The sequence below is a fragment of the Aspergillus caelatus genome, assembly GCF_009193585.1.
Source record: "Aspergillus caelatus strain CBS 763.97 unplaced genomic scaffold BDV27scaffold_320, whole genome shotgun sequence".
Taxonomy (NCBI): Eukaryota; Fungi; Ascomycota; class Eurotiomycetes; order Eurotiales; family Aspergillaceae; genus Aspergillus; species Aspergillus caelatus.
Window position 1 is genome coordinate 25,322 of NW_022475583.1, and position 11,411 is coordinate 36,732.

Consider the following 11,411-nt stretch of genomic DNA (forward strand, 5'->3'; position numbering starts at 1 on the left):
ATATCCTTGCCTCCTTATCTGTTTGGCGGACTATCTACCCTATATAGTAGATTCTCTGTTACAAGATACTTCCTGCTTCATGTCTTGTATGTACATATATCGATTAGTAGTTACCGTCGACGGAGGTGGAAACTTAGGTGATATAATGGTCAACATTTTAATAATGATTCCATATCCATTCGGTGCAGAGCCTTCAGATATAAGTTTTGAATTTTTGAGGAGTACTATAAGGTCAAGAATTGGTCTCCTGTCTCAACAGTATTTACAATTGCTATGGACGCTTGATCGTCTTATTTCCCGTGGGGCCATATGTCCTTACCTAGTTGGCAGGCCCTCCTACCCTGTATATTATCATTTACATATACACAGTATGGAGTAGTGCATAGTACGTTGGGAATTATCAACGGATTTAATGACTTTTGAAGTACAGTTCTGTTCTTAAACAGATATATCAGTGGCGGTGGGTGTTCGGAACCGCCACTGATACATGGGAACGGAGCTGTGTATGGTTATCAGTTCCTTTCATCATTTAAAATAGTAACAATCAACATTATCAATAGGCAAGGTGGCCGAGCGGTCTAAGGCGCACGGTTCAGGTTAACCTGTCCATCAGAACTTCCTCTAGAAGTTTCCGTGTCATGAAAATGGCGTGGGTTCGAATCCCACCCTTGTCAACTCTTTTTTGCTCTTGATCTAACCGTCCTTTTGAGTTGTTTTTGACATGGACAACTAACTACCTAGCAGCCACCATCTTTATAAACGCAAACTTGAGTTGGCTAACTGCATCGTATACACCGACAGCCAACCGGAGAGTTGAAATCAGGTCGAGCTGACACACTACCTTTGTGTGGAAAGGCCTGATATTAATAAGATATAACATACGTAGCAAGCCTTGCCGATGCTGTCCATATTTTTCAAGGCCACACACTCTCTCCCACTCTATATATAGAGACCCGTAGTTGTATATATATAATTTTGATGTTGTCAAAGAACTATCTACTATTCAGGGTAGAAGACCTGTCAACTAGGTAAGGGTACGTAGGGAGAAAGCTAAGCAGTAGATACTGTATAGACAGAAGACTGATTCTTGCTTTTCCTCCATTATCAATATCAGGCTAACTTCATAGCCGAAAGGTACCCCCTTTCTTTCCTAACAGAATTAGACTAACAGAAGGCTACTATACGCCATTGAAAACGCAACAGATATAGACTCCGACGTCGCTGCTCGGCCACCGAGTTGTCTATGCACAACGGGCAGGGTATACAGTACAGTACAGTCACCATGCAGAGTTGTCACCGAATCTGTGACAGATGTAGTCCAGAATGGTTGTTCGACGAATAAAAGAAACACCTGTGATTGTGTACCTATCTCTGTACAGTGGACGTGTTTGAATATTTTCATGTGTGAACTCAGTCGCCATAGGCTTCTTGTCCGTAGTTGAGTGTCATATTGTATTGAGGATATATCTGATATGATTGGAGAAGGTCTAAGGAATTTGAGTTCACTTTCTTATATAGTTGTCTTCGTCATGTTCTTTCTTGGTTCTTGGACCCTGGCTAGGATTTGAGACCGGAGCCCGTCCACTTGGGGGATGGAGGCGTTGCTTTGCAGTTTTGTTAAAAAACAAAAATGAAACTGCTGAAAAATAGGATGACAAGGGTGGGATTCGAACCCACGCCATTTTCATGACACGGAAACTTCTGGATGAAGCTCTGATGGACAGGTTTACCTGAACCGTGCGCCTTAGACCGCTCGGCCACCTTGCCTATTTCTATATAGGAATGGGAAACTTTAGGATATATAAGAAAACTGCCTTTGTTTTGCCCACCCGGGATCTAATACAAATTCGGCCTATGTTTGGATTAGATACCATACAGTCGGCCTTTGACTTGGGTTATATAGATAGTATGATATCAAATATAGGATGCTGGTAAAGACTAAATCATTATCTTAACACAGACTCGCATGGTATTGTTGCGTTATTCTTTCTACGGAACTGATTTAATCCTCATTTTCATAACCTTCTTTGGTTGTAATTTGACTCGACCTGTTGCTATTAATATTCAATCCACTGATTATTTTGTTTATTATATAAGATCTTGCTCAGTAATACCCTCCTATAGCTTTTCTAGACCATGATAGGCTCAACATAGAAACACCGCCCGATCCCTAGTCGACATATTTTATGGTTAAGACTACGACGGTATGTGATCGTTGTGCGGAATAAAGCATTGGGTAATATATAGACTAAGTCGAGATATTGTTGCGCATAACTTCCTAGTCCTATACATCCCGTAGCCCACTGGCACTTGGAGTAATCCAAGTAAATACATGGGTAAATAAGCTATGTATGTTCTAAGCAGGATTAGCCTTGCCAAAAGTTTTACTCATTACACGCCTGATAGTACAAGTCCAACCAATTTATTTTGTTTCTGGTATCTTTGTTTATATAGTAAACTGTTGTATTTTTTGGGTCCAAAATCCACTACCTTTATATACCGTCAATCCGTGATCGGAAACAATGTTGACTTCCTGCACATACTGATATGATAGCTTACTACTGTATATCAGTATTTACTTCTATAGGGTTTATCTCAGGTCTCGGAAAATGCTTGTATAGCTCATATAATATCGGGGCTACTGCTGAGGCAGTTATATATCAGAATGTTCAAAGTATATAATAACCATTGTGCTATACTTAGCAATGAGTCCCTTAGATGTTTAATTCAGTTTCTGACCCTATGTGTCGTATTGTAGACTTCATACGTAAGAGTGTTCTTTAAAAAAAAAAAAAAAAGAAAGAAAGAAAAAAAAGGAAGAAGGGGACCCTTGTGAATAACTCCAACTACTACAGATACTTCCAAGAGAAGCGAACAAGAAGGAAAGCTACGGCTGATACCGTATTTAAAAAAAAAAAAAAATATCAATCGCCTTGCCATCTATTTCTCACAAGCTTATATAGGAAATTCTAGGAAATCTCATTACTGTGTAGTATTCCAACGACTATCTAGGCATGGGACGCCATCCGCGCTTTTTGGAAGTTATGCATAAGATATTGGATAGATATGGAGCTGGTTCAGATGGTACACACAATATCTCTGTGTACAAGAAACACACTGTTGAGTCTGAAAATACCATCGCGCAGCTCTACCGGGAGGAAGCCGCCTTGCTATTCATACTGTGCTTTGTTACTGATAATACAACGCTTACCCTTCTAGGATCGAAGATTCCAGGCTATACGATCTTCCTCGATAACGCAAATATAATTGAAGATATTAGACACTCGAAGATGTGTAACTTAATAGATAGATAATTAAATATAATAATGTGCAGGACCTGGAAAACAAGCCGTCTATCCTCTGTCCCATTTCATCCACCGAAGACAATAACAATATATTATATTTAAGTCTGTCTACTCAGTAGGAGGGAGCATTGGGCCGATCCAAGTGATATGAAACCTTACAAAGGAGTATAACACAATAATTTTCTCAAAGAAATCGTAAGTATGTATGGTCTGACTGACGCAGATCCCTGTAATTGTTGGACCACTTATGTATCAAGTGGATAGATAGATAGATAATCTAGGAAATTAAAAATTTGGTAAGAAAAAATATGACAAGAGTGGGATTCGAACCCACGCCATTTTCATGACACGGAAACTTCTAGAGGAAGTTCTGATGGACAGGTTAACCTGAACCGTGCGCCTTAGACCGCTCGGCCATCTTGCCGTTACTATTCAACATTACTAGGAATTTACCTACAGAACCTTGTGCTCTATCCAATTATGCGACCTGAATGATTTTTGGACATATTTGGAAAATGCAAATCAATGGCACATACAATAGGAATGGCTATATTTCACCTCTTAGGCTTGTATATTTCAAATATTTCTCACACGAGGCAGTTTATACGGGGAGCCTTAAAACGACACGTCATTCATAGCGGAATGTGACCAGGTTAGGACAATAATGAAGGCATGGGAATTAGAAAGTACGAAATCCTCATAACACAGCCAGTGCAGCAAAGGAGCCGAATGGTCGAATTAACACGGGATCTCAAAAGTCTGTGACCGGAAGATCATTAAAGCTTGTCGCACATGGACCCTGGGGCCAATGAAAATTTCCGCAATCCTGAGTCGCATGTATGGCTTGTTCTAAAGCATCCCAATACTGGGACTGACGCCAGTAATTTTGGTATGCTCTGCGAATGTTTGAAGCGCTTCTCGAAACATTGCGCTGTTGTCCCCTCTCGCTTGGCCATTGTTGGATCTCCTTATCCTCAGAATCTAGACATTTTTATATATATTTTGTCCGGATGAATATACCCAGTAAATACACCCTATAGGAATGGTGGAAGGATATTTAATCCAGTAGTGGTGTAGCTCCCTTCCCCAAGGTATAATTGGAGGTCTGAGGGTCGAAGGGACTGGAAGAGAAAACACATCAGTGCTTCGAGAACATTATTCAGAAGCAACATAGATTGTTAGGCATCATCGTTGATCACTTTGGAAGGCAAGCTCCAGAGCCTGATAGAGTTCATAGCCCTAAATTGACCACCTTCCGAAACTATGTAGTAATGAAGGTTATTACGTTTGTCCTTCTCGGCGGCAGTCGGATACTGATGGATTTTGATGCCAGCATCTGAACCCTGACCCACATATGGTCTCCAATAAACTAGACTACGGTCGTCGGTGACATAGTCTAGGTATCCGCTTTCTCGAGGCCAGTTCTCGGATCCATTTCGAAAAACCCTGATTCTGTCTAGTCTGTTACTTACTTAGATTAGCCGCTGTAGAAGAAGCCTAGTCTACTCCAACCTGACAATGGGGCGGGCGTGAATGGACTTACGCTTCTATGGTCACCACTTTGCCCTCTAGTTCTTTGATCTCGGGACAAATACTCTCCCATATCACTTGTACTACTGCTTCTGGGCCGCCGTGCATCTCAATCATTCCATAGTAAGGCAGTACTGTGCAGTGACTCCATTCTTCATACCAAAGACGTTTCACGACAGACTTTACCAGCTTAAGCATATCATTTGGAAAGACAACGTGATGCGTTAACGATGAACATGGCTTATCATAAGTCCAAGAGTTAGCGTAGAAGCACAGTTTTGATCAGGATTAACTTGCTTTTTGCTCAAGATAGTGGGTCGCTGAGTTTGGAACCAGACTGAGTCGGTCTAATGGGGCTATTGTTGTATTATGGGGCGCTGCTTCTTCTGATCTTTCGGGTAGTATATGTTCTGCTGGTAGGAACTGTGATTTTCTCAGAAGATTAACTAAATGTAGTACAAGTTGAAGGTTAAACGGACCTCAGATAGCGATACTGATCGATACTGTGTGAAAGCGAAAAACACATTTGGCATTGGCCTTCGTGTGGGCAGAGGAAGGGAACAAGAGAAAGAGAGATTTGTGTTGGAAGGCTCGCAGGAGGAAACGGCTGGATAAGAGAAGCCAGTGTTGTGGCCAAATTAGTCCCTGCTTGACTTATTCATACGATGGCCTCGACACAATCCCTTCTCTGGCTACTGTACAGTACATCCTACCAACTCCAGGGAAATCACAAAAAAAAAAAAAGTTACGAAGCAAACGTAAGCGTGAAACTCATCGCCATTTTTACGTCACCAAATCATGCTGGAATGCCAAACTACTAGTACATCTCTCGGAAGTATTCACAAGATGGGGGAAAATATGCCACTATTCACAGTCATTTACCGCTTACCCTTCTTACGAGGAGCAACAACCTTGAACGCGGCATTGCTGCTATCCTCTTCACGATGGGCATTCGACGATCCCTTCTTGGCCACTTCACTCCATCCACCACTACTCTTCTCCGCGAATGCACTAGCTGCGACGGGGTCCACGATGCCCTTGTCGGCCAAGGTACGACGACGGATGAACTCCTCGGCGAACCGGCGGCCATCTAGCGTCTGCGAGTTAGCATACACCGAGTCCGAGATGATCTCCGCTTCGGCCGGCAGGAAAAGTAGCTGCTGAACAAAGTCATCCACTACATAAACGTTAGCGTTGTTTCAATAAGGGATATTGTATTGTTTTAACGAAGGACATACCATTAATGTTGCTGTTCAGCCCCTTGCCCAGCGCCAGCTTGGCCCATTTGGTAAACTCTTCGACTGCGCGGTTAGGGTTAGCCGGAGTCACTGTGTTCACAGTAACGGCACGCGGAGTGGAGATTGTAGCGGGCTTGGGCTTCACTGGAGAGGCTGCCAAGGGAGTCGTTGCGGTGGCCGATCGCGGCCCGGAGGGAGCAGCGGGAGGAGCTTTGGCTTTACCGCCAGCGCCAACTGTGGTCCAAGCACCTGTAGTCACGGGAGTGGTAGGAGCAGCAGGAGCAGGAGCCTTGCTAGCCAGATCCGCATACCGCTTTCCAGTAGAAGAAGGAGCTGGTGGGCTAGGCGCTGCTGTGACTGCACTCTGTGCAGCGGCGGCAGCGGCAGCGGCAGCGGCACGCTGCTTACGAGCCTCCTCCTCTTTCTGGATCTGCGCGAGGGTCTTCTTAGCGCCGCCGGTAGCAGTGGCCGGAGCCTTGTTGTTACCCCAGACCGACCCAGTGGACGCGGGAGTAGATGGGGATCCAGCACTGGCCCAGTTGGCAGTCGAAGGAAGACCAGGAGTCTGGACTTGAGCCTGGCTAAGACGCTCTTGTTCTGCGAGAAGTTGAGCACGACGAGCAGCGGCAGCCAGTTCTTCTCTCTGAGCGGCGCTCCGAGCCTCAGCCTCTTGGATCTCTTTCAGCGAGGGTCCCTTCGGCATCTCATGCACCTCCTTGGCCCATGGGGCAATGGACGTAGCAGGAGCTTCCACAGGAGTCTGGGTCTGCGATCTCGAGTTTGCTGCGAGCGATTCCGCAACGTTCTGGCGGCTGCGCTGTGCGGCAGGAGCTGGGAGCGGCGATGCGGAAGGTGGAGGAGGGAACGGCTGGGGCATAGCTGGATCACCCTTGGCGGTCCATGCTGCATCATTCGCAGCCTGGCTCTGCTGCTGTTCTTGCTCCTGCTGCTCCTGCTGCTGTCTCTGAGCGGATGCAGCCTTCTGAACCTGCTGGGAAAGCGTGAGGACCGGTTCTTCGTCCGCTACAGTAGGCTGGTCCGCTTCCATCGCGGGGGAGTCGAGGTTAACATCCTGGACAGGCTCTTCAGGCTGGGGAGAAGGACCAGTAGTAGGATGAGTTGGAAGCCCCTCGGCAGTGCGCATGCCGAATTCATCTTCCTGTGCCCTCAAAGCATGAAACTGGCGGAGCCGTTCTTCACGGGCCTGTTGGTCGAACAAGCTGTCACCTTGAGTGCTGTCGAATTGTTCTTGTTCCTGTTGCAGCTGAGCCCGATCCTGGAGCATGGTGGCAACCTGCTGTTGATGGAACAAGCTGTCCGGCTGCCGAGTGGCAAAGGGCGCTGCGCTGCCAAAGGCGAATGGGTCCGGTCGGTTGACATTCAAACGCTCAAGAAGGGCAGGGAGCTGATCTTGACTGCCGCCGAGGTCTGTCCCAAGCATCTGAGGACCAACATTGGGCAGAGCGTTCTGCCTTATCGGACCGGCGGCGTCGAAGAAGCCACCAAGAGGCTGCGGCTGTGACTGCTGCTGCTGCTGCTGCTGCTGCTGCTGTTGCTGCTGGATGGGTCCCTGAATAGGCGACGGTTGGAAACCAACAGGCGAGGCAATGCTACCGAAACTTGGCTGGCTGTGAAGGCTGTGGGCGCTCGAATGATGCTGGAGCTGATGGGGGTGCATAGTGGGGGGGAGCCCCTGGAATTGCATTTGCTTCATCATGGCCTGTTGCTGTGCGAGATGTTCCTTTTGTCTAGCCATCAGGTACTGCTCCTCTTGCTTTCTACGCTCCAAGGCATTCTGTTGTTCGGCGGTCAAAGTAGTACCAAAGCTGGGGAAACTGCCAGGGAAGGGAGGTTGAGCAGCACCTGCCGTGTTTCCTGTCCAATGACCAGGGTTAGGATCGGGTCCATGAGGGATCCCGATCTGAGGAACCAAGAAGGGCTCGCGCGAGTTGCCAATGCGCCGCACCAACTGAGCCAGAGGCTCAAATTCTGGGTCCTCGAGCTTCTTGATCTGCAGGTCAGGGCTGAAGAAGCCTGCCTTGAACCAATCGTGCATCTCAAGACCCGTCCAAGGACCCTGGATGTTCCCCTGTGGGTCGCGATAAATCCAGCGCATACGATCTGGCATCACCATAGTACGCTGTTGGGCAGGAGGAACAGAGCCGGCATTGCCTCCCGGTTGTCCAGGAGTCTGACTGGGCTGAGGTGCGTCAAGAGCCATGGAAGTGGGGATGGAACCAACGGCAGAGACAGGAGTCTGGGAAGTTGACGTGGTTGTGGGCGGGTTGGTTTGGCCAGGCTTGTCTGCCTGCTGGGGATCTTCTCCGTGGGTTAGCAAATCATGTGGCACTGTTGGCCTCTGGAGCATCATACCTGGTTGCCGGGAGCCGTCATCCAGGCTGCCAAGATCAGCCCGTGCTTGGTCGCCTTGCATCTGTTCCTGCATCGCGGCGGGGAAGAGAGATCCTAACTTGCTAGAGCGCCCAATGCTGCCAGTGCCACTGATTCCAGGGCTGAAGAGGCCACCCCCTCCCAGGGTCGATAGACTAGGGGACTGGAGATCAGCCATCGTGCCAAAGATAGGATCGCCAAAGCCGCCGCCGCCAAAAGCAGATCGCTCTCGAGTTGGAGTACCAATGGCACCGCTTGCAGGCCATCCGGCCGCTCCTCCAATCGAGGGAAGGCCACCCAGACCACCCAAGCTGGAGAAGCTGCGGTTTCCAGCAACGCTGGAAGTTGCGCTCCGATCGATCGACGGCAAATCCATGCCCGACCCGACTCGTCTGATCGAGCCAAACGCGGTAGTGTCACGCAGTCCAGTGAGGCCAGGATGGTGCGAGGTTTGAATATCAGAGCCGTCAGTCTCAACATCATCGACGTCTCCTCTGTCACCATGGGGGCTTTGATACGGGTTTGTATTGGTTGGGCTGGTTGGCTCATGGCCTTGGAGCAAACTTGGGGTGGGGTTACGCGAGTTCTCGTGGCTCTGGATCAGCTCTCGAAAGCCGGGGATACTGGACGTCATTCCAAACGCGGCGAATCCAGTCGGGTCAGCGTTCTGAGATGGAAGTTCCTGAGACCCCCCAAGCGCAGCACTCCCGCTCCGAGGTTCCTCCTGAAATGGGTTCGTCTCACTCCGTCCCGTGCGGGTCTTGAGAGTTTCCCCCCAAGGCGACTGCGAGCGCTGCTCACCCTCACCTGCCAAACGCTCCAGGTTGCTCAGGGACGGCTTCTCCTTCACCGAAGCTGAAATATCCTCCGAGCTATCCTTCGAGAAGAGGCCCTTCAGGCGACTTTCGCCGCGAAGACTGCCAAAGCCTGGTTTTTTCTCCGTGGGGTTTGTACCGAGAGAGAACGCTCCAAAAGCCCCCATGGGCGAGAAGCTGGCATTTTGCGAAGCCGAGCCCCACGGCGAACTTGTCGTCCCCGGCGCTGTACTCAGCGGATTAGTCGAACTGCGTTTCAGGGAATTAAACGGAGAGGAGGCCTCCGAGGTAACGTCCCGAGCCGATTCCTTCTCTTTCTCCTCCCACCGGGCGGTGGACGATGTATCTCGAAAATCGGTTTTGCGACGTAGGAGAGACGGGGGTGGGGTAGAAGTATTCGGCTCGTCACGGAAGAATCGAGAACCGCCCGTTGTAGGAGACATAGGGTTGCCGATCGAATCGCCGGTCTCCCGACGCCTGGGCCCAGGTCGATTCGAGCTCGGGGACGAGGTGTTGTAATTGTTAATATGCCCCTGAGAAATCGATCCCTTGCGTCCTCCCGGAGTAGTGCCCGTGCTATCCTTGGGGACATTCGTGGGTGGTGGCTTCAGTGGGGAGTTCACTGAGAGAGAAAACAACTACGCCCGTTCAGCACAGCTCTTCCCAAACAAGGCACTACGGCCATTCGCAAACAGGAAAGGTAACAAAGACACGAACCTCTTTCTCCTCATCAGTCATGTCCATTAGGCTCAACGGTTCCATCTGTCCTCCGTGATCCCAGCACACCCCAGGCCCAGAGGGATTATCTTTCGAATCCTCCCGCCTGCCCCAAGCGCCGTTGGCAGCGGCTGCTTCTACCTGCGGATTCCAGTCGGCGGCGAGATATTCTGCGAGATTCTTACCCAAAATACCTGTCTCCCGTTGAGCCTTATAAAGTTCTAACAGCTGATCTTTGGAATACCGAGTGTCATTGGTTGCCCCGTTGCGGAGTGCGCTAGACTGGTAATTCGAGAGCATATGTGGGGGAGTGTAAGTACCGGCCGTAGGAGTTGTAGTGGATGCGGGCTGGCTAGTATCCCGGCTGTGGGAAGGATTAGTCGCCACGGACGGACGGCGGAAGGTTTGTGTTGCTCCGTTCATGCGGTTTCGAGCCCTGGAATTCGCGTTAGGAGAGGCCGAGTTCAATCACGATCCAACGAGGGAGGGGAGGCGATCACGCCGCTGAAAGGAAAGAGAGAATGCAGCATGGCATCTCTGTCTCACAGGGGGACGGAATAGAAGTCACGAAAAGAGCGGGGACAACAAGGTGTTTGTTTTTGTTCCATACCATTCTCCACTGGCAGTTCCATCACCTCTTCGAGAGGCATCAGTGTTGCCAGCAGCGGCCGAAGCAAAACTAGAAGGGAGTGGCGTAGGCATTATGAGATGGATAGCTGGGCGATGGAGAAATATTTCCGAACCCAAAGCTTGAGAAGTATCCAAGACGAGCGTTGGTTGTTCTTTCGGTGGTGGATGAACGTGCGAGGGAAGGAGGAAATGCGAACGTTTGAAGTGGAACGACGCAAGAGGACGATAGAGCTAGTTAGTAGTTGGGGGGAAAGATCAGCTATGGGTTTTTAGAGCGAGGGAAAAAGAGCATCCGTGAATGACGGGTGGCACGCAAACGCACCGGCACTTGGGGAATTTGGTTCGACTTCGAGCAGTTTGCTTTCGCGTAGCAAAAGGGAGAAATTGAGGACAGGCCAACAGCAGCAAGAACGCTAGACAGATCCAAGTCGAGATCAGAAGATCGAGTTTCGACGAGTTCCTGAAAAATGAAAGAGGCTTGCGGCGAATTAGCAAGGGGTCGTGGAATTACCACAGGGGACGGCTGTCTCCCGATTTAGTCTAGTCGGTACGTTCAGGTATCCTAACAGTTGTCCATGGCTGCTTGGCTATCTTTCGTTGCAAGCCACTTTTTGTTCGTACTATACCCCAAAGTTACCGCATCATTACCAGAACTGCCCCATATACAGTACCCGCACACAAAAAAAAAAAAAGAAAAAGAAAAGAAAAAAACCCACACAATCACCGCGATACTCTATATTTCATTTCTGTAAGTGGCAACCCTGGTTCAGAGAAAACAGTAAGAA

At 48.9% G+C, this 11,411-nt stretch overlaps 1 protein-coding gene and 3 non-coding genes across 4 annotated transcripts; 1 reads left to right on the plus strand and 3 right to left on the minus strand.

Moving 5' to 3' along the window:
- The first annotated feature begins 559 nt into the window (after positions 1-559).
- Positions 560-674, plus strand: BDV27DRAFT_t218. The gene has a single exon. It is a non-coding gene; the product is annotated as a tRNA-Leu (tRNA).
- Positions 675-1,652: 978 nt separating this feature from the next.
- BDV27DRAFT_t220 lies at positions 1,653-1,767 on the minus strand. The gene has a single exon. It is a non-coding gene; the product is annotated as a tRNA-Leu (tRNA).
- Positions 1,768-3,614: 1,847 nt separating this feature from the next.
- On the minus strand, positions 3,615-3,729 carry BDV27DRAFT_t219. Its single transcript has one exon. It is a non-coding gene; the product is annotated as a tRNA-Leu (tRNA).
- A 1,864-nt stretch (positions 3,730-5,593) lies between these two features.
- Positions 5,594-11,028, minus strand: BDV27DRAFT_137450 (uncharacterized protein). Its single transcript, XM_032068993.1, has 6 exons — positions 10,949-11,028; positions 10,607-10,857; positions 9,997-10,432; positions 8,447-9,917; positions 6,074-8,392; positions 5,594-6,012 (listed from the first exon to the last, which is right to left on the minus strand). Exons 2-6 carry the CDS (start codon positions 10,696-10,698, stop codon positions 5,714-5,716), a joined length of 4,617 nt encoding a protein of 1,538 aa, XP_031921691.1. The 5' UTR covers positions 10,699-10,857; positions 10,949-11,028; the 3' UTR covers positions 5,594-5,713.
- Between the last annotated feature and the right edge of the window lie 383 nt (positions 11,029-11,411).